This window comes from Symphalangus syndactylus, chromosome 12 (assembly GCF_028878055.3).
Source record: "Symphalangus syndactylus isolate Jambi chromosome 12, NHGRI_mSymSyn1-v2.1_pri, whole genome shotgun sequence".
NCBI lineage: Eukaryota > Metazoa > Chordata > Mammalia > Primates > Hylobatidae > Symphalangus > Symphalangus syndactylus.
In genome coordinates this window covers 124,373,899-124,396,362 of record NC_072441.2, presented here as the reverse complement: position 1 = coordinate 124,396,362, position 22,464 = coordinate 124,373,899, and the positions used below count along the sequence as shown (strand labels likewise).

Genomic DNA, 22,464 nt, shown 5'->3' with positions numbered 1-22,464 from the left:
AATATATGCAAGCTTTATGCACTGAAAACTATAAAACATCGCTGAGAGAATGTAAATATCTAAATAAATGAAGATATACCATGCTTTTGAAGCAGCAGACTTGATATTGTTAAGATGTCATTTTCCCCCCAAACTTATCTAGAGATCCAATGTGATTCTAATAAAGATCACAATCTTATTTATTTCTGGCAGAAACTGACAAGTTGATTTGTATCAAATTAAATGTATCTGCAAATGCAAACCTAGAATATCCAAAGCACTTTTGAAAAATGACAAAGTTGCAAGACTTAACTACAGTCATGGGCTACATTATGACTTACGGTCCACAATAGACCACCTGTATGATGGTGGTCCCACAAGATTATAATACTGTATTTTTTCTGTATCTTTTCTATGTTTAGATACACAAATACCCCATTGTGTTACAACTGCCTACAGCATTCAGTGCAATAACATGCTATAATGGTTTGCAGCCTATGAGCAATAGGCTATACCATATAGCCTAGGTGTGTAGTAGGCTATATACCATCTAGGTTTGTGTAACTGCATTCTATGATGATCATACAACGATTAAATCACCTAACAACACACTTCTCAGATCATATTGCTGTCATTGACACATGACTATATATGACTAAGATAAAGCTACAGTAATAAAGATAGTACAGTATTGGCAAAAACAGAAATGTAGATAAATGGAACTGAACAGAGTCTCAAAATACAACTACACATGTGTCAGGTCAATAGATTCGATAGAGGTGCCAAAATAATAAGGAGTAACTGTCTATATGCAGAAAACTTTGATCCATGCCTGGTACCTCAGGCAAATCTGGCTTGAAATGGATAATATACCTAAATATAAGAACTGAAAACAAAACTTCAAGAAAAACATAGGAGAAAAGTTTTGTAACTTCGATTAAAATCCATTAGATAGGCAAGAATAAAAGAAAAATATGGGCCAGGCGTGGTGACGCACATTTGTAATCCCAGCACTTTGGGAAGCCAAGGCAGGCGGATCCTGAGGTCAGGAGTTCGAGACCAGCCTGACCAACATGGTGAAACCCTGTCTCTAATAAAAATACAAAAATTAGCCAGGTGTGGTGGCGGATGCCTGTAATCCCAGCTACTCAGGAGGCTGAGGCAGGAGAATCACTTGAGACCGAGAAGCGGAAGTTGCAGTGAGCCGAGATCGCACCATTGCACTCCAGCCTAGGTGACAAAGCAAGACTCCCCGTCAAAAAAAAAAAAAAGAAAGAAAGAAAGAAAAATATGAATAAATTAGACTGTATCAAAATTAAAGACTTTTCCACAACAGACAGGATTAAGGAAATGAAGAAGCAAACATAGTCCAGGAGAAAATATTTACAAAACACGCCTCTGATAAGGACTTACATCTAGAATATGTAAATTTTTCCAATTCAATACAATGACAACACAGTTTTGTAAAATGGGCAAAATATTTGAATAGACACTTCAAAAAGGATATACAAATGGCAAACACGCATTTGAAAAGATGCTCAACATTATCATTAGATTATTATGATCCAACTTAAAACCATGAGATAGCACTACACACCCACTCAAATGGCTAATATTTTTAAAACTGACAATCCCAAATGTTAACAAAGATGTGTAACAACTACAACTCTCATACATATCTCATGGGAAAGGAAAGTCACACAGCCACTTTGGAAAACAGTGGTAATTTCTTATCAACATACACTTACTATATGATGCAGTAATCCAACCCCTAGGTATTTACACAAGAGAAATGAACTATGGCCATACAAGATGTATGCAAATATTGACAGTGGCTTTATAAGCAAAGAACCAAAGAGGAAATAACCCAAATGTCATCTAATGGGGAAGGGATAACAAATTTAGGTGTATCTGTAAAATGGACTAATACTAAACAAGAAAAAGGAACAAATTACTGATATATACATCTTGGATGAACCTCAGAAGTATTCTACTAAGTTAAAGAAACCAAACACAAAAGATTAGATATTGTTTGATTCCATTTATATGAAATTCCTGGAAAGCCAAAATCATAGAAAGCTGTGGTTGTCTGTGGCTGCAGTTGGGGAAAGAAACTACAAAGTGGCATGAAGGAGCTTTTTTGGGGATGATGGAAATGTTATTTTTTATTTTGATGGTGATTATATAATCATATATTAATCAAAACTCAAACTGTACACTTAAAATGAGTAAATTTTACATGTAAATTGTTACTAAAGCTAATTTTAGTAGAAATCAGGCATTTTCATGTTTTGAACTTAATTTCCACGTGCTCGTTCTGAGCTCTAACTTGTTAACATGATGATTTAGTCAGGCATTTATTGGTTATATTCTAACAGTTTTTATTCAAAGTCCTTCAGCATTACAGTCACAGAAAAATACCAGGATTATTATGCTCAGGGACAGCCACTTAGAAGATATTCGTGAGGTAAATTGCAAATACGCTTCTGTAACTTTGGTGAGGAACTGGAACTAGAGATACAGATTTGGGAGTTGGGAATCATTTGCAGAAAATAGTGGAAACTGTGGAGTTGATAAAATTGTACTCTTCTTTCACTCCACTTCTCACTTCTTACTGATCTACAGAACCATAGGAAATGCTTAGTCAAATTTGAAATAAGCGAATGACTTCAGTTTTTAAAAGGTCAACTTTTCCATTATATCTCCAAATTCGTATCTCTCACCTGGTTTAATTTTTCAGTGTGATTCAGCCTTGAAGTCTCCACTACATTTAACTTGGAAGTCTTTCCCATGCTCATCATTTGCTTCGGTGGTTCCATGTTTGAAGTGGGTTGTGAAAAGCATGCCTTTGCTACCGGAAAGCCTGTGGAGTATGACCTTTGTTTCATTCTAAATGGCTGGGTAAAAATTTTACCTTTTGTGAGTAATGGAAGAAGAGAGAAAAATTGTCACTAGCAACTTCTATTTCATTTTCTGGTGGCTACATATAGAGGCTACTGTGAGCTAACTGCCTTCAACTTAGAAGTAAAAATTAAGAAAAGAAAGCTTACATTTTTATATCAAGCCAAAATTTACATATAGTGTAAGTTATTAGTCATCCATAGCGGAAGACAGAGACCATAAGTGTTACCAAAAAGGTTGGGGCTATCTAAAAGTCCACTTAAGGTCACTGAATATAATTGCAGAGAGGTAGGATTCAATATGTAAAAAGCTGTATCCCATTTAGGAGACAAAAAAGTCTCCAAGGAGCCTGCTTAGCACTATGCTTTTCAAACTGGATAACCACTAGTAGTACCACAGTTCTGGGAGGATGAAAAGCTACAGAATAAAATATAAATTCTTCAAGATTTGTAGGGAGAGGGAATACCACTGGAGAGGTGTATTCTGTTGTATGACATGAAAGATACAACACCAGACTTCACCACAGCCTAGCTCTTTCTTTACCCTAAGGTCAAGTTCACCAAAAAAAACAAACAAAAAAAAACAAACAAAAACAAAAAAAAAACAAACCACCAGTTGACTTCAAGATATCCTGATGATAGAAGTAGGAACCATGGATGGAGAACACGAACAAAATCACTGGAAAGGAATATTCACCCCCCACTATTCAATAAATTGGTAAAGTGCTTTCTACAACTCAATCTCTTGCAAGTTTAATAGTATGAGTCAGTCTTCCCAAGTTTTAGGACTTCAAGAATACTGATAAAGTTGAGGGCTAGACTTGAAACACTTAGTAGCCTCCAGAGCCTTCCCTATCCAAGTATATCCTCATATCCTCAAACTACATCACCCACCAGTGTAAATATTGGTTTATAAACTTGTGACACATCCTCATGGTTCAACCATGTTAATCTAAATGCAGACCTTGGAGAAAAAGAAAATCATTGAAATAAGCATAGAATTCTCCCAAGTAGGCTCCGCCTATGCTCAGTGTATAAACTGTACATTGTCAAGGGAGATACTATCCAGATGGTCACATCGGTCTCTTGAGCCTTTAACAGACACAGCATTTGGGCAGAAACTCACTGGATGGGCAGCAATAACAGTTGGGTATCTAACTCTAGCTGTACCACTTTTCCAGCCATGTGACTTTGGAAAAGCCATTTAATTTTCCTTAGCTTTGATCTCCTTATCTATAAGACACGGTTACTTACCCTACCTAGTATGGTAATGAGAATGCAAGGTAAAATGCTATACAGATAAGGTGGTTATTATTACAGCACGAAAGTTACCGAAGTGTCTCCTAGGATAAGCCCCAGTGATAGCAAAGATTAGAAGGGTTAAGGCTAAGAATTTAAGTATTTTAACTTTTCATTTTCCGTATAGCTTATTTATATGAACACATTCATGTAAAGTTCATTTACAGTGTTCTAGAGAGAGCTGATCTTGTAGTTTTTAAAATAATAATAGCTACCACTTATTATCAGCTTACTAAATGCCAGAGACTTTACAGAACTCACCTCATGTAAGGTTCTCAACACAACCCCAGGAGGCAAATACTGTTATTTCTATTTTAAAGATGAGGAAACTATGGCTTAAGTAGATTGAATAGTTCGCCCGAGACCACTCAGCTAGCAGGTAGTAGAGCCAGGCTTCAACTCTAACAAACTCATGGACCTTAGCGATTACACACCCCTCTATGTGCCAGGACTGCTCCAACATTTGCTCACATGCGTACCTGCTGGACATCCTCTCGGCTTTTCCTCTGTTACACTCTTCTTTAGCATCAACAAAGAACCTGCTCTGGTCTGCTCTACAGAAATGACATCTGAAGCCGCATTAAGCACTTCAAACATTGAGAGAAATCCATATTGCATGTATTGGAATGATCGTCCAAATCTTTTGGCAAATGCCTTTTCAAAATCAGAAAGGAGAACAGGAGATAACGCCAACAGGTCCTTCAACTCACTCTTCACAACAGCTGGAAGAACAGGGGCAACCCTTCCTCGGTAAGGTACTCGCTGATAAGATCTTGGTCCAGAATAAATACTAGGTCTTCCCTTATGCATGGAGTTTCGAACCTTATGGCTGCTCCTCTGTTTTGCAACTAAGCTTGCTATTCCTTTGGTAGATTCATCTGGAATGGCTGAGACGTGAAAAAAAGAAATCATATTTAGGAGGAAAACTTACTCTCTTCTTTATCCTTAGTATCTGTGTTTATACAGTTTTTAACTCTCCAAGGAGCTGTTTATCCAGGCAGCACGATAAACAGTAACTCTTGGTTCCTCAATTTCTTGCATTTTGGGCAACAGCTTGCTAGCTCTTCTGCCAGCTGAAGAAAAGATAACTCAATGTATTATCGTTACAACTAATTGACCCCTGGTAGATTTGAAACTCTTGGGATGAACTGCAAACTTCCCTACAATAGTTTTTTCTTGTGCTTCACCAAATTTAAAACATGTTTTTATAATTAAGAAGTTCTTTTTTTGTTTCTCCCGACTTAAGGTGCAATAACCTGAAATCATATGTAAAAATGTAGTTTTTGTGAGTGCACGATTGTCTGGGGGAACGATTTGTTAATTTTGCAGAGGTTCTAATTTTGCCCACAACCTCAAAAGCACCTATGAGTCTCCCTCCCCCACCAAATTAAAATCCACTGGCTGGGATGCATAGTAACTGCAGAACTAGAATAATTATTTACTATGCAATTGTTTTTATTACAAAGTTTACAGACCTTCGAAAATCTTAAGCCTACCTTTCAGTATTACAGTACCACCTGCACCGGAGCAGACACTAACAACATCAGGCATGTCCAATACCAGCTCCATAGTAGACCGATACCCAAGGATTCGGAGTGGTAGACGGTTGCCAACCATCAAAAGGTACTCCTTCTCCAACTCCTGTGGGCTCAAACCATCTTTGGTGGAAATGAGAAGTGACCTTATTTCCTTCCGCAGACATTCCTGTATACGCTCTTGTTCAGACATTGTGCCCTACAGGACTGAAGACAGAAACGCAGCTCATGAGGAAAAGAGGGCAAACCCACGAAAAAAGATTAAAAAAAAAACAATAGTGGGATACAAATAACTAAGACGCCAGTTTTAAGGGTAATAAGGCACAAGCAGTAGTATGAGGGTGCCCTGCGGCTTGCGCGTGGCCGGGCGATTCAAGCCATGAATCTCCACCTGCGTTGATTAAGCTACAGGTGTCAAGAACTCTGCCCCGGCCATGGGGTGGCGTTAACTGGGGTTCCTGTCGGGTGGTCGACTCCAACGCAAACTTCCCATCCGAAGCCTTCAGGGGCTCCTCGGGAACCAGGACTAGGAACTGAGGCCAACGCAATGCCGCCTCCGCCCTGCAGGGCGAGGGCCCCATGGAAAGGCTCTCCCTCTGCACAACTCTGACACCCCAAGCCGAGGGGGCGCTCCCCACTTCCTCTTACCTGAAGGTACCACCAATCTTCGCCCGCCCCCTACCTGGTCTAGGGTTGGGGTCCCTGCCCCACCCCCAATGTCTCCCGGTGACCCTCGCGGGAGCCGGGCGTGGCCCTTCCACCTGCCCTGGCGGCTCTCTGCAACCTGAGGTGGAAAGGAAGGCGGGAGGCGCCAGGTGAGGCGCCCTTCTCGCCCGGCACCGCCCTGCTGCCAGTCACCCGTCTTGCCTCCACCGCGCCCTGACGCCAGCACTGCCGTTGCGGGCAGAGTAGGGATTAGGGGGCCCTCTCCGAAGCGGCGCAGGACTGTAGCTGCGCCGGCGGCCCCGCGCGCCTGCGCACCAGCGCCCCCTGACCAGCAGGCCTCTCCCGGGGCGCCGCGTTCCAGCCCCGAGGACACGTGGCGGGTGGGACGGTTGGGCAGGATTAGCCGCTCCGGGGTCAGGTGTGAGGTCCGCCCTAGTCTCAGGAGCCGCTGGGCCCGGCTGCAGAGGCCGCCTTCCAGGATCCCAGGCGCCTACGTCCTCCGACGCGGTGCGAAGGCGCCAGGTGGGGCTGCGGCACTTGGACCAATCCAACCACCTCAAGAGCTGGGGCCCGGCCTGACGCAGGGAGGGAAGCGGGCCGCGTGGGCCTCACAATCACCTGTGGGGCTATTTAAGAGGAGAAAAGGGTGCACAGGTCTGATAAGCAGAGATTCTCATTCAATAGGTCTGGGTTTATTTGAGGAAAATCACAGACAATTCTGATTCTTGGCTGAGAATCCCTGCAGAGCTAAATGCAACTCTGGCTCCCTGATGAAGGAATGGGTGGGGCTAGGAGACCTTTTTAAATGAGTGGACAACATTCTAGGTGCCACTAGAGATTTATTTGGATGTATAGTTGGTTTGGTATAATGAGCCAGATTTATAAAGTCCTTGAAAACCAGAAAACAGTAGTTTAAGAGATATAGAATAGGGAGGCATTGTATAATCTAAAGACTTGTACCTTAAAATGTACAGTCTAATTAAACAAGACAAACCAAAATAACCAAAGAATTTGAATCAACAAAGAGGCTTGAGCACACACAACAACCTTATCTTCCTTCTTTTTTTTTTCTTATAAAATGTAAGGTTTAATATACAACAGCAAGGAACATCCCGGAGGCTGCCAGCTAGTGTGACTTCGTGTTTCTGTGCTACGTGAGACTAGTGTCCTCGTCTTCCATCGTGACAACCCTTCTGTCTCCCCCAACCCCCTCCCCCCACAGTGCCAACGGGCTCTGGGCAAAGCTGCCCCGTTTTCTTTTAACCTAAGGGATGCCATGGTTTGGCTGACTACATTTGACTGCCACCACTGAAGGCAGCTGATGTCTCAAGCGGCTGGATACTGTGGCGATGGAAATCAGAGGAGGTACTAGCATGGAGGGCGGGGGTGCCGGGTCAAGGTCGTCTGGGTTCTCAGGAGCCAGTCTGTGCCACAGAACCATCGGCAACTGCCTTTGTAAGGCACCTCGGTCTGGCATTCGGAAAACCACCCCGTCTTGCCAGAGCCCCTTGGTCTTGGTTAGCAAAAGCTGTATCTGATCCAAATCATGCTTTCAATCAGGAGAAATCACATTCCTTCTTTTCCCTTTCTAATGTATTCCAGTGTGTCTTTTTTTTCCTCAGTTTTAATAAGCAAACTGTACCACCATCTTATTCTGAGATGCTCCTTTTTAAAAGCTGTAGATCATATTAATGGAAGTGTTTAATGCTGGGAATATTTTCCATGTACAATGATTTGTAACCCTCTTATCTCACTAGTTGCACATTATTAGTTCACATCCAGTTCAATTTATAAATTAAGAGAGGTGTCATTTGTCTGTACAAAAGTCAATGCATATTTATGAACTTCTTTTATTCAAATATATTTTCACATATCTTATCTAAATACATAATGCAGAAGCCCGTGTGAGTTGGGCAGTATGGCCCAGGAGGGCCTGAGACTAACACATCCACCTTGGCAAAAGGACAGAAAATGTCTCTTATGGTTGGAAAAAATAGCCTTTTGTGTGTTTATTTAGTTTACAAAATATACTCAAAATGCTATTATTAGCTGAATTTGTGATTTCCTTTTGAATTTCTGGGTTATTCTTATTTATTTTTCCCATTTTGTTTTTGCACCAAGGAGACCGCAGTCAAAAGAAAGTTACTTTGCAACTGATTTCCTCTCTTGGGACTGAAAATTTAAACAGATACTAAATTATGACAGCGAATTTAGAAAGGAGGGCTCCAAGGGCTTGAAAAACCATATCTGGGATAATATGATGCTTCTACGAATATTGCGATCACATCGTGGCGATCACATCGTGGCGATCACCGGAGCATGCCGCATAACTACCTCTTTGGCTAATATGCTTTCTTCTTGGTGATGACTAATCATCTTCTATTAAACAGCAGTAATGCTGGAAGAACTCAACTATACACGTGTAATGAAGCCAGTATTCTCCCTGGACAGATTAGCTACAACTGATTTGACACATACCATTATAAGGGCTTCAAACCTGACAAACTCTGTCCTTGCTACTGATGTATGCCGTCAAGCTCCTCAGAGAAGAGATGGGATCCAAGTGTTCTGCTTGGTAGTACTGATGTGCTTAACTGCCAGTTAAGGAAAGTTGCCCGTCCCCCTCACATCCCTGTCCCTTGTGCCACCAGGACAAGGGTCCTGCGCCGTGTGCTATCATCAAAGAGCCGAGGCCTGTCGCTCTCTCCTGCTTGTGGTTTAGGGGAGTTTGTGCAAAGGAGCTGCTTCTGCAGTCTCCCAGCTGCCTCTTCACCCCTTGAGGATGTCCAGGTTTTGTGATTTTGTGTGGGGTGAGAGTGGGTGGGTGGGAGGGAGGTGACCACCAGGAAGAGTGAGGGGATGCGACGGGACTCACGTGCTGCGACTTCCAAGTGAGTATGCTGCGAGGCTGCCGTGTCCCAGGTATGGCTGGTGGGCAGGCAGGCACGGCTGTTCCTCAGATGATGGTGGGCACCCTCCTGCTGCTGTTGTTCCGGTTATTGTTTCTCCTGGACAAGTTAGGGATGGCTATGAGCACTCAGCGCTCATCGGGGCAGCCATACTCCAGCAGCACATTGATGCATTCCTGCCTGGAGGCCTGCCAGGTGTAGGCCAGCACTGTGTTCCCATGGGTATCTCAGGCCATGACATCCACCCCGTACCAGATCAGGAGCTGCACCAGGACCACATTTCCCTTGTGGCAGGCCAGATGCAGTGCAGGGCAGCCATCTCAGTCTCCCTCCCGGAAGGTTTCTTTCGTCTCGTCCCGGGAGCCATGCACCAGCAGCAGGATGGCCGTCCGCAGGTCCTCGTCTGCGGTGGCCCGAAGCAGGTGCTGGCCCAGGGACAGATCCGTGCAGGGTAGCGGGGCCAGGAAGAGCTTCTGCTCGTGCTTGGCATGGATCCATTGTTCCTTCTCTTCCCTTGTGGAGTCTACTAAGGGTTTCGTCCACCCCTGGCTGCTCTCTTCCCAGACGCTGTTGAGTAGCTCGTTCCCAATGGGTGACATCATCTTGATAAGCTCAACTGGCCAGTCATCCTGGTCCAGAGATCAGACTCAGGGAAAGGTGAGTGCCAAGATTCCAGTGGATCCCTAAGCACTAGAGACACATGAGCGCTCCCAAGTTCAAACTGGTCCAGTTAGGATTCTGAGTCTCGCAGTCCACACAGTGGGAGTTCCCGTGCGTGTGTCAGATTGACTGCAGGGCCATGGCCTCACTCTGGTTCATCAGCTGGGACTTGTTCTTACTGCTCTTGCACGACTGCAGGCTGGCCAGAATCTGGCTCTCGATGGCTTGGACCCAGGTGTCCCGCTCCTCATTCGTCGTGGCTTCAAAGTGCCACGTTTGGCCAGTGAGGGACACAATGATAAACTCAAAGTTTTCTTGTTCTTCAGCAGTGCCAGACAGGCCATCGGCTTTGAAGTTGCTGGTGGTTTTCTGCCTACGGTGCTTCTTTCTGTTGGTGTGAGGGGAGGTGGGCTGGTGGTGCTGGAGTTACTGGGACTGGAGCATACGGAGTCACCCACCCCGTGTCACTGCTAATGGCCGAGTTTGCAATGACTGTAGCCTCACTTCACTGGTTGGCTCTGGAGACTGAGTAGGAGCACTGGTGCATGCCATCTGGTTGGCTTTTGAAGGAGACCAGGCTGATGCCACTTGCCATCTGAGACCCAGATGCACTAGTGACATTCCCTGAATTGGGTGAGATGTGTAAACTCCTCATGTGCTTGGATAGGCCATTGGTTTTAGGCCTGGAGATGGGCACGCAGGCCGATGTGGCTCGGGGTAGCCTCTTCCCTGGGACTTTCACAGTGGTTCTCAGAAGGTCAGTCTCCTTACCATGAACATTCTGCATGTAATCATGTAAACTTGGATGATAGGTCAGCACACCATTGTCACACAGGATGACATATTTCTTTTTCCACTCTTCAATGATTTACCTCTCTGCTTCAATGGCATGCCCTGCATACTTGACATGGCTTTGCTGCTCCCGATGCCGTATGCACGACTCTCTAGGCCTTTCTTCTCTTTGGGTCACTCCCTTTCTGAGAGGTGAACAGGTTGGACCCTGCTTGGACTGCTTGTGAACGGGTGTGGGCATGTTGGCAGTGGGAGGAACATCCATCTGAAGTTCCTTCTGGCTGGTGCTGGGAGTCGATGGAACGGAGGAGGAACAGTTGCTTAAACTCCTACCTCCATTACTTGTCTAATTGATGTGCATGGCGGACACCCGTGCAGAACAGACGGCGGAATGGCTTGGAGAACTGGGTAGCGACTTGCAGGGTCCTATGGACAGCTGCTGCTTCTTCCATGTGGCAACAATCTTCTGGGCAACCTCCTGGAAGTCCCTCTCCATGTTCAGCCCATACATAGCACACGTCTCATAGTACGTGCACCACTTCAGGTCGTTGGAGTGCTTCCTTACCCTGGCATCATCAATGATCCTCGGGTTAGTGGAACTTATGGTATCCTGGGTTCCCACCAGAACCAGAGGAATCGCGCTCATGTTCTGATAGTTGGCCATTCCACTGTAATAAACAGTCTGGAAACTTATTTCATCCTCCAAGCTGAAAACAAATATAACTGCGTCCACCGACATGGCAAACTGCACCTCCGGGGGGGGGTCCCCTTCATATTTAATCAGCAGCAGATAGCTCTGTCCATCAACAACAATCTCTTTCTTGAACCTGCCACCGCTTTGAGCTCCGGGACAGATCGACTCAGCGTCCATTCCTAGCTGTTCACAAAGGCATCTTCGATGGCGATGACGTGCTCCCGGATCTGGTTCTGCAGCACCGGCTCCTTCACGTGCTCCAGCAGCTCCTAGATGGAGTAGAGGTTGGGGTGGACCAACTCGAAGTGCTGGATCTCGGCCGGGATGGCAGCCGAGTTGGCCAGCTGCTGCTGGTAGCTCATGGTGCAGGCGCCACGCCCGGAGCCGCCCGCCCCCAGCCGCCGCCGCCCCTCCCCGCCGGCGGCGGGCGGAGGAGGCTCGAGAAAAGTGCCGGCGGAGTAGGGGCGGAGCTGTCTCGCGGTCTCAATTCACGGCAGGGGACAAGCGGCCGGCGATCCCGGGCGTCTCGGGTCAACACGCCACCCCGGGGAAGCGCGCCCCCACCTGGAGCGCGCCCCCACCGCCCCCACCTGCAGCGCCCCGCGGCGGGCGTGACAGGCCCAGGAGGAGGCTCCCTAGGGCGCCTTCCTGCGACGCAGCCTCTTTCTAGCCCTAGGCCCCGCTCCGCCGAGTGCTGAGCCCTGGCAGCCGCTGAGTGCTGAGCTCTGAGCTCCGAGCTCCGAGCGCCGGGGCGCGGGGCCGAGGGCCGATTCCCGGGCAGTGTGGCTGCGCCGCTCCGGGCGCCCGGGCGCGGCCTTCTTTCTTAAATCTGATGACATAATGCTTTTTTTTTTTTTTTTTTTTTTTTTTTTAAGCCAAGGGAACGAAATGTTCCATCAATGAGCCAGGAATACTGAGGAATCCCCGAAAGATTGAAAATAAGATTATGGGCTGGTTTATAGCAGAATGAGCAGGGCTGAATAACAAACTAACAAAAAGGAAAATTATAAGACATGGAAAATGGATCTAAACATTGCAACATTTGAATGACAAAAGCTGTATAAACAAAAACCAGCAAGAATGATGGTAAGGGTTGGGGAGTTAAAAAGAAGAAAATGTCCCAAATTTGCACCAAAACACATCTTATTAAAAGGGCCCACTTAGAGTTCTTAAAATAATTAATGAAAAAAGATCCTGTCCTAGGTAAACTCTAGGAGAAAGAGAATCAAGAGATTTTTATATGGAAATGTTATCTATAAAACAATGGAAATTAGTTTGCCCTTGAATTTCTCAATGGCAATATCTTCAGGGCTAACTCTGGAATCCTTTGGGCTAACCAACAGTAAAGTGAGAGGAAAATAAAAACATTCTTAGACATGAAAGGATTCAGAAAGTTTACCATCTCATTGAATGACTTGAAAATGACTCCTGCAAAATGAACAACGAATTACAAAAAAGATGTCCCAGATTCTCATCCCCAACAGATGAGGCAACAGACATTGAGCACATACTGTGTGCGCTCTACACAGATTATCTCATTTTCTTCCCAATAACTCTGAAAAAGGTACAATTATGATGCTCATTTTAAAGTGAAGAAACTGATATACAGATGTGAACCAGAATATATGAAAGAGTGATAGGCAATACAACATAAAATATATTATTGAATCAAAAAGTTATTGGTGCATAATATAAAAAAGAGAGTTTTTACAAAGATATTCTGGAGCTAAATCCCACCTTGATAACCGTAAAGCAAGTGTCAGAGGCTGTGTGAAGTTGCTTCATTAGAAAGACTCCACTGGGGAACAGTAGCTACCCTTACAGTCCCCACTTGATTGGATTTGCAGTAACCAAGACCTATCAGTCATCTGTGGCAGCTGATCTGTGAAGTGAATGGGAATGAGGTGGGAACCATCACAGTGGCATCTTTCTCTCCTTTGATGGTAACACTTATCTCTGCAATTCTCCAGGAATGTGGCATTGCTTTTGATGTACTGTTTTGGCACCCCACTTGGTACTTCCTACTGGAATAGCCCTTACACCATGGGTGAGTGTACCAATGTAGGAATTCTGCCAGTTGCTAAGATTACCTATTCCAGCTATTCACTTGGCAACTAGGGCCCTTGACCACAGGATGAATTCACAGTTCCACTAGCCATGCCCCAAAGGTGAACCTGGGCCAGAATTCAGTTCATTTGTCACCCAACCTCTATAAGCTCAAAATGTTGATGGCAAACAGCAACATTTTGGGTTCCAGAAATTAGTGTTAGTTTGGGATTTGCATATGATAGTCACTAAAAAATTTGGGTATTTCCTTTTCTGCAGAGCAATTATCTATAAGGGAGCACAAACTCTTTGGGGAGATGAAAGTTTGCATGCAGTCTTAGGTACAATATTTCCACAGCGTCCTTATTCAAGAATATTTGGGCTATGCTCAAAAGGCTGTGGATCTGGGATCTGATTTAGTGCTGGTAATGGGATGACAAGTTGTATCTCTCTTGCTCAGGAGAGGTCTCTGTTCCCCAGACATAAAGCTGTGTTTTGTGGGTTGTTTTTTGTTTTTTTAGAGAGACAGGATCTCACTCTGTTGCCCAGGCTGGAATGCAGTGGCATGATCATAGCTCACTGAAGACCTGAAGACCTGGGCTCAAGCAGTCCTCCCTCCTCAGCCTCTTGAGTAGCTAGTCATGCGTGCTCCACCATACTTAGCTAATTTTTTTTTTTTTACTATTTTTTGGAGGGGGAGGTAGGGGTCTTGCTATGTTGCCGATGCTAGTCTCAAACTCCTGGACTGAAGCAAAGCTCCCACCTTGGCCTCCCAAAATGCTGGAATTATAGGCATGAGTCACTGCCCGGCCTGGATTTGTTTTTGTTATACGAACCAAAAAGACTTAATGGGTTATTTGTTGAGTTCATTCCTTGGGTTCCTAAAATTACTTAACCACATCCAGAGAGCTCCTGGGTCAGACCAATGTGTTTTCCACCCTGCTGCCTATTATGATGACTGGAGCCCACTGTTCTTCTGGTAATTAACTCCCTCCACATGAATGCCTCCCATCCTTGCTTGTCTGTGGGAGTGTATTTTAATTTGCAGCTGCTCCTTCCAGCATTCCTGCCCTAGAAAACAGCCGAGATACAGAGAGAGAGAGAGAGAGACCCAATTTGGGCCCATCGGATGCCATTGTTCAAGTCTATTTCCTGCAGCAATGACTCCAGGCCTTTGCCATTGCTCTTACCTTTCTTACCCTACTCCTGCTCTACCACTAGATGACTTTGCTCCAAACCACCCAGAGCAAATGGAGGCTCTCATACATGAACCCCCTCAACTTTGAGCCCAGTCCTCTAAACTAGTCCCCATCATGTCTTTCCTTTTGGTCTCGGTCAATGAGGGGGTCATCCATCCTACTGTTGATTTTATCCCCCCCAGCTCCTCTAGATCATGACCTTACCCTTTGGTTACTATTACACATATTCAATACCTCTTCACAGACTACTTTCCTATAGCATAAAATTATGCTCTGATCTTACATACACATAACACAGAGGAGAAAGACAGCAGGAAGGAGAAATAAACACTTTCTCTTGAACTACCTCCCACTCCAGCCTTTCCTTTGTGGCCAAATCCTTAAACAGTCTACACTCAGTTTTTTCCCACCTTTTCATCCACCATTCACTGCTCAGTCCATAGCAATCAGCCTGCTACTCAGGACTTCTTTCTTTTACCAAAATTATCAATGGCAAACTTACTAACTGACAAGTTTTACAGACTTTTCATCTTACACGATCTCTGCTGTTTACTGTTGGTGTCTCCTCCCTTTCTGAAAAATCTCTCTTCTGTGGGTTTCTATGATGCTGTTGCACTGGGCTTGGCTCCTAGCATTCTTCTCTATTTCCTCCTTTTGTTATTCTGTTAATGCCCATGCACATTTAATACAGGGTCTGTCCTTGGCTCTTTGCTTTTTTTTTTTTTTTTTTTTTTTTGAGAGCAACTCTCGCTCTTGTCCCCCAGGCTGGAGTGCAATGGCGCAATCTTGGCTCACTGCAACCTCTGCCTTCCGGGTTCAAGTGATTCTCTTGCCTCAGCCTCCCGAGTAGCTGAGATTACAGGCGTCTGCCACCACGCCCAGCTAATTTTTGTATTTTTAGTAGAGACGGGGTTTCACCATGTTGGCCAGGCTGGTCTCGAACTCCTGACCTCAGGTGATCCGCCTGCCTCGGCCTCCCAAAGTGCTGGGATTACAGGCATGAGCCACCACACCCAGCTGGCTCTTCACCTTTTTATCCATCCCCCTCTTCCTAGGTCAGCTTTCTCATTCTCATAGTTTCAGCTTTGGCTAATGCCTTCCAAACGGCATGTTCATTCAAGCAACAAATATCTTTTAGCTCCTACTGTGTGCCAAGTACTGTCCTAAGAGATGGGACTATAACAGTAAGCAAAACAAAGTTTCTGTTTTTCTGGACATTACCAAAGACAAGCATTAAGCAGATAAAATATATGATGTCAAGTAATGATAAAGGATCTTACAAAAAATAAACCAGGATAAGACAGTGAGAATGGGGCTGCTGTAAATGGAGTATTTAGAAAACACTTTTGTTTAACCTGTATCATACTGGCTCTCAAAGTGTGGTTCCAGACCAACAGCATCACCTGGGAACTGGCTAGAAATGCACATTATCAGGCCTCACTCGACCTGCTGAATCAGAAAGTAGGGGTGGGGGGATGAGTCCAGCAATCTATGCCTTAACAGGCCCTCCAGGTGATTCTGATGCATGCTGTAGAGGAGTTTCCCACCTCTGTTGCCCCAAATAGATTACAGGTGTGCAGTCTGATACTCATTTTCTCAGCCCATAGGGATAGCTTTAGGGTTGGGGGTTAGAGAGATGCCAGGAACCTCCGGACCAAAGTAGCGTACACCCAGACTTTTCAGAAGGCAACCAAGTGGGATCGGCTGGCATGCCACAGGCCTCCAGGTGGCATGGTAAAAGCCATCCATTGATCTGCTGCAAGAAGCTAAGCGCTGTCAAGGACCTGCTTCTGCCCTCACTTCCGGGTGAAGTTTGTGGTCCCTTGCATATGGAGACTGCACAGCATAGAGCGAGACAGGTGGAGAATCTACTCCAGCTGCACCACGACAGCTTTTCATAATGCATGTGTTGGGCTTCCTAGAGCTTCTTTCCTTTCCTTTCCTTTCCCTTTCCCATTCATTCATCCATTCTTTCACTCACTCGTTCATTCAATTCATTCATTTATAAATAGAGACAGAGGTCTCTCTAGGTTGCCCAGGCTGGTCTCAAACTCCTGGGCTCAAGAGATCCTCTTGCCTTGGCTTCCCAAAGTGCTGGGATTACAGGCATGAACCACTGTGCCCAGCCTCATTATTATTTGAAATACATTTATTTTTATAAATTTATTTATTTTTGAGACAGATTCTCGCTCTGTCACCCAGGCTGGAGTGCAGTGGCGCAATCGCGACTCACTGCAACCTCCACCTCCTGGGTTCAAGCCATTCTCCTGCCTCAGCCTCCCAAGTAGCTGAGACTACAGGTGCGTGCCACTATGCCCGGCTAATTTTTTTGTATTTTTAGTAGAGACAGGGTTTCACCATGTTAGCCAGGATGATCTCGATCTCCTGACCTGATCCACCCACCTCAGCCTCCCAAAGTGCTAGGATTATGGGCATGAGCCACCGTGCCTGGCCATTTTGAAATAAGTTTAAAGAAAAAGTTGATTAGATTTGAAACCCATTCATATTATCACAAGAAATATCAAAATTACATTTGTTGATGACAGAAATTAGATTCTTTAAGTTCAACTGTTGTAAATTTTTAAGTGATTGTAAAAATGATTTTTAAAGCTTTTAAAATAGTGTGAACACATTTCTCATTCATGGTAACAAAAATTTAGAGTTCATCCTTTAAAAAATTTTGATTAGGAATTTTATGTAGTCATTTCAAACATGAAATTTATATCTGTGGAAGCAAACTCAAGATTCTATTTTTAAATTTTAAAATATTTGTATACAAATTTAGTTTACTGATATTGAATCCCTAACACTTTTTAAAACAATGATTACATATCAAAAATTAATTTTTTCACCAAGCCCTATACAGATACCCTCAAATCCCCTCAAGTTGCCCCAGTATGCTATTCAAATAGTATCATTTTCTGTCCTTTAATGGGAAAAGACTGGAAGCACTGCGCTAGGATCACCCTCTCTCTCTCCCTGTCTGTCCCCTCTTCCCTCTCCACCCCTTCCCTCCCCGCCATACCTCTTCCATAACACTGAACTATAAAGGGACAAAATAGAGTCCTCAGGGTCACACAAGCCACCAGAAATAGGAAATGTATCTCTTCTTTTTTTTTTTTTTTTTTTTTTTTTTTTTTTTTTGAGACGGAGTCTCGCTCTGTCGCCCAGGCTGGAGTGCAGTGGTGCAATCTTGGCTCACTGCAACCTTTGCCTCCCAGGTTCAAGCAATTCTCTGCCTCAGCCTGCTGAGTAGCTGGGATTACAGGCACCTGCCACCAGCTAATTTTTTTGTATTTTTAGTAGAGATGGGTTTCACCATCTTGGCCAGGCTGGTCTTGAACTCCTGACCTTGTGATCCACCCGCTTCAGCCTCCCAAAGTGCTGGGATTATAGGTGTGAGCCACTGTGCCCAGCCCAGAAATGTATCTTTAGTGAAAAAAAAACCAGAAAGATGATAAAGTATATTGAAACCATCGCTGGCCAGGATCGCTTCGCCATGTACTGTTTCCTCTCCCATGGTTTTCTTTTGAAAATCCAGCACAGGATGCTGGAGCCACAGTCAGCAGCTAGTGAGTCAGGATCTTGGCTTCAGAAACATAATCCCTCCTGAACTTTAAACCTAAATATTTCATTGTCCACTGTATATTTCTAGACAGATAACCTGCAGACACTTCTAGCTCAATACCTCTGAAGCTGAACTTGGCCCACCCACCTTTACACAAAATCTGTTTCCTTTTTTGTATTCCCTCAGTTGGATGTCAGCCCCATTCACCAATCACTTTGATTAGAGTCCTGAGAGTCATCACTTTTCCCTGTAAACATAAGTCATATCCTCCCTCTCACCTGGACTGTTGCAAGAGTCTCCCCACTGGTCTCTCTGCCTCCATCCTCTTCCCATTTCTTTTTTTTTTTTTTTTTGAGACAGAGTCTCGCTCTGTCGCCCAGGCTGGAGTGCAGTGGCATGATCTCAGCTCACTGCAAGCTCCACCTCCCGGATTCACACCATTCTCCTGCCTCAGCCTCCCGAGTAGCTGGAACTACAGGTGCCCGCTACCACGCCCGGCTAATTTTTTTATTTTTTTATTTTTAGTAGAGACGGGGTTTCAATGTGTTAGCCAGGATGGTCTTGATGTCCTGATCTCGTGATCTGCCCACCTCGGCCTCCCAAAGTGCTGGAATTATAGGCGTGAGCCACCGCGCCAGGCCCATCCTCTTCCCATTTCAATTCACCTTCCACCTTGTCCATAAAGTGACTCTTCTCAATTGCAAATCTTACCATTTTCCTTGTTCACAATGTTTCAATAGCTTCTTTTGGCAATAGATGAAATATAAGTTCTCTTATATGGCATAAAAGGCTTTTCATTTCTTGGGCTGCCTAGCTCTCTGGCCTCCTCTTGTGCCAGTTTGTCAAGCCACTGATTGACCTGCTATCTTTTGTACTGTTTCTTCTGGCTGGAAGGTCCAGCTCTCAAAGTCCGCCTGAGGATCACCTTCTCATCCCAGTATGGCCCAAACTGGATCCCCTCTGACTCCACTCAGGTAATGTTACTCACTCCCTTCTTTGTGTTCTCACAGTACCATATAGATCAGTGGTTCTCAACCAGGAGCAATTTTGTTTGATGCCATGGGGAAAACACTTGGCAATATCTGAAGATAATTTTGGTCACCACAACTAGGGATGAAGTGCTACAGGCATCTGGTAGAGGCCAGGGATTCTGCTAACGATGCTGCGATGCTAACAATGCTGTTACAATGTACAAGACAGCCCTCCACAACAAAGAATCATCCAGTCCAAAATGTCAGTAGTGCTGAGGTTGAAAAACCTGGACGTACAACACTTTATCACACTTGTCTGTTTACACATCTGTCTCTCCCTGTTATACTATGCGCTCCTCAAGGGCATGCACCATGTCTTACCTTTAAATCCTCAGGGGTGAGCAGTGCAATACATGTAGTAGGTGCTCACTAAGTATCTATGGAGTGAATTAATGAGACAGAAGTTAAATAAGTCTCATCTCGTCCCTGCACCTAACAGGTCAACACCTGCATTTCAAAGCAAAGAGTGTAGGAACATAAGATGCTTGGGGTCAGAACAGTTAGGGGATGTGGATCAACCAAAGCAGCCGCAACTTCTGATCAGTTGCTAAGCCTACTAAGGTTGAGCTCTCCATCTTTCTCAAGTCCTCTATCCCTTCATGGTCCCCACTCCATAACCCCATGAGACTACCAAACTATTTTGATTTTCTCCCTCAGAAATATTTCCTGAATCCAAGCCATCCCCACTGCCAAAGCTGCAGATCAGGCTCTCAGTTGTATCACCTTCCTAGACCACTATTGTGCCCTCCTATTTAGTCTCTCTGCCACCTACAAATTGAGAAAGTCAAATTTAGTAAGTCCTTATAGTTTCCAGCTCTAAAATAACAGGATTTGTAACATCATGTAGTGCCAATCAATTCCAGCCTTTCCATTAAATAATCCAAATGAATCAGTATTCATGCATTCACTTATTCATATGGATATAATACTTCAAAACACTAACTGGGAATAACTGTAATACTTTAGAAAGCCTTGCACTCTTTCATAATCTTTCATCTTGGAAACATAAACTCAAAAATAAACAGCTTTAATTGATCCTCCCTTTCTTCTAGTAACTCAGTTCCCACAGATGTCAGTTTCTTAACAAATCCAAACAAAGAGTAAAGTATTGAGAGTTTCAGAATGTGTGCATATCATATTTTCAGCAAAGGGATGAGTAACACTTTCAATTAAAAAGGAATCTAAAAGAAAACAGCAGCATCCCTGTAAAAGTAGATGAGGACAGCCAGCTGGACTTAGCTGCTAACTCAGCACTCCCTTCCCCAACTCCTCCACCTTCCAGCCATGCTGCATTGACGTTTTTATCATGGAATGGTATGCAGCTTCTCTGATTTTGTCATTGTCACTCATAATCCCAGCAGACTTGTGTTATAAGCAGCTGCTTATATTGCTGTTATGTACAGATATAGAAAATCAAGTAACGATTATGTAACTTGTCAGTGGTCAAAGAAGCCAAGGAAACTGAGCAAAGGTGACTGAGAACAAGTGCCCAGCATGGGCTCCAACACCCAGTAGGGCCTTTTCTCATTGGTTTTTCTCCTACAAAGAATTTCTCTCTTATTGAAAGACAGTACAGTTTGGGGAATATCATTTGACCAGATATCCTGCTCCATTCTTGGAGTAAAAAACAGGTGCAATTTTAGTATAAGAGTCTAGCTAGGGATGTGGATGAAATTAATTTATGACAGGACCAGGCTGAGGAAAAATACCAATAAATGCTACAAATAGTTTCTCACTTTTTCTAACAGGGAAATCTCTACAGGATGATAAAGATGCTAGCTGTGTTTAATAGCAAATGTTAATTTGGGGGAATATGAAATAATCATGATACCTTTCTCTCTTTGAGCCAAACACAGCTTTGGAATTTTTCTCACTGTAGTGTTGTAGGCAGAAACTATCAACTGAGGCAGGCCCTTGCAAGGAAATATTTGTCCTCCTTAGCCCATGCAACGATCAGGTTTAGACAGTAAAAAACCTATTTAAATGACTGGATTGCTCATCTTTTATTTACTTTATTCCCAGTGGCCTAACCTGGAACATATAGAAGAAAGTAGTGGAATGGTTTGTCCAGACGTACTTCAGCTACTTCAGGTCCTCAGTCTTTAATAAGGTTTTGGGAGAGAAAAAAAGCTATTGCTGTGTGAATTGAATAAATATTGAAAAATTTAAAAAATCAGCATTATTTCTGCCATCATGTGATCTGAACTATCTGAGTAGTATCATAAATCTTGGGTGATGGGTTACCTTGACCAACCTCCCTTTCAGTAAGAAACAAATTATTAACAGAAAGTGAAAGAGAAATAAACCTATTCAATGTTTCAAGTCCCTCAGAAGAGGGTGAGGCAGCTCCCCCGTTCGTTGCTAGATCCAGCCTGGCCAATGAACCCTGAAAAAGCCCAACTCCTGCTTTCATCATGGAAGCACGGGACAAAGTGTCCCTTCCTAAAAACAGAAGTTAGACCAGACCCCTTCCTGCCTATGATTCTTCAAGAAGCATTGCATCATCATCAGGAGTAAGCATTAATAAAGACCCTAAATAATAACAGAGACAAAACACATCGCAAAGAGAGTTTTCTTTTATCCCCTTTAAAATGTAAATACTCCCAGGAGGAATCAGCCAACATCATTACGGGTTAATGCATATGTAGAACAACTACCGCCAGGATATAAAATAAGAAATAAGTAGGGAGGAAAGAAACGCATCCTTGAGACGACTCCAAGAAGGAAAGTTGGGGGTTGAGGGGAAATTTCTGATTTTACCTTAAAGTCACCCTAATTCGATGACCTTTTGTGGTTTTTTTTTTTTTCTTTTTTACTTGGCCCTGCCCAAGCATGACCTAAAAAAAACCAAACAAACAAACAAACAAAAAAGGTTACTAACAACTGTTCCTCTCCACGGAAATCTGCAGTAAAAGGCAAAAGATGTATTCGTTGTGAAGAGAAACCAGAGCTTGCGATGAGCTTCTGTATCTCCGTCAGCCCTCTAGCATGACATTAGGAACCCTCCAGGCCTGAGTCTTCACAGCCCGGGCTGGCACCTGCAGACACGCACTGCCCGGGGCCGGCTCTCCCACCCAGGCCTCTCTCTGCTTCAGCGCCACCCCGGCCGTGGGAGTCGGCGGGCGCAGTCCACAGCTCCACCGAGACACAGCCGTCGGGGTTCCGGGTGCGCCCCGCCACGGCCCC

At 44.4% G+C, this 22,464-nt stretch overlaps 1 protein-coding gene, 1 long non-coding RNA gene, 1 other non-coding gene and 1 pseudogene across 9 annotated transcripts in view; 1 reads left to right on the top strand and 3 right to left on the bottom strand.

The window, feature by feature from the left end:
- The window catches only part of TDRD5 (tudor domain containing 5), a 114,798-nt gene extending 108,171 nt beyond the window's left edge, over positions 1 to 6,627 (bottom strand). For 2 of the 7 annotated variants that reach the window (XM_063627431.1, XM_063627433.1), the window contains exons 1-4: positions 6,362 to 6,626; positions 5,675 to 5,920; positions 4,658 to 5,065; positions 2,703 to 2,893 (exon numbers count right to left, since the gene is read on the bottom strand). In XM_063627431.1, the coding sequence (XP_063483501.1) occupies positions 2,703 to 2,893; positions 4,658 to 5,065; positions 5,675 to 5,906 (831 nt within the window). In that variant the 5' untranslated portion in view covers positions 5,907 to 5,920; positions 6,362 to 6,626. Of the gene's footprint in view, positions 1 to 2,702; positions 2,894 to 4,657; positions 5,066 to 5,674; positions 5,921 to 6,361 lie in introns of all 7 variants that reach the window. The other 5 variants (XM_055255050.2, XR_010117660.1, XM_063627428.1 and 2 more) reach the window with 5 other exon arrangements.
- A 138-nt stretch (positions 6,628 to 6,765) lies between these two features.
- Positions 6,766 to 9,001, top strand: LOC129468983 (uncharacterized). The gene is made up of 3 exons (XR_008652883.2): positions 6,766 to 6,901; positions 7,465 to 7,744; positions 8,501 to 9,001. It is a non-coding gene; the product is annotated as an uncharacterized lncRNA (long non-coding RNA).
- A 328-nt stretch (positions 9,002 to 9,329) lies between these two features.
- On the bottom strand, positions 9,330 to 11,796 carry LOC129468908 (arf-GAP with GTPase, ANK repeat and PH domain-containing protein 1-like; annotated as a pseudogene).
- Positions 11,797 to 22,111: 10,315 nt separating this feature from the next.
- Positions 22,112 to 22,231, bottom strand: LOC129469276 (U5 spliceosomal RNA). The gene has a single exon (XR_008652970.1). It is a non-coding gene; the product is annotated as a U5 spliceosomal RNA (small nuclear RNA).
- Between the last annotated feature and the right edge of the window lie 233 nt (positions 22,232 to 22,464).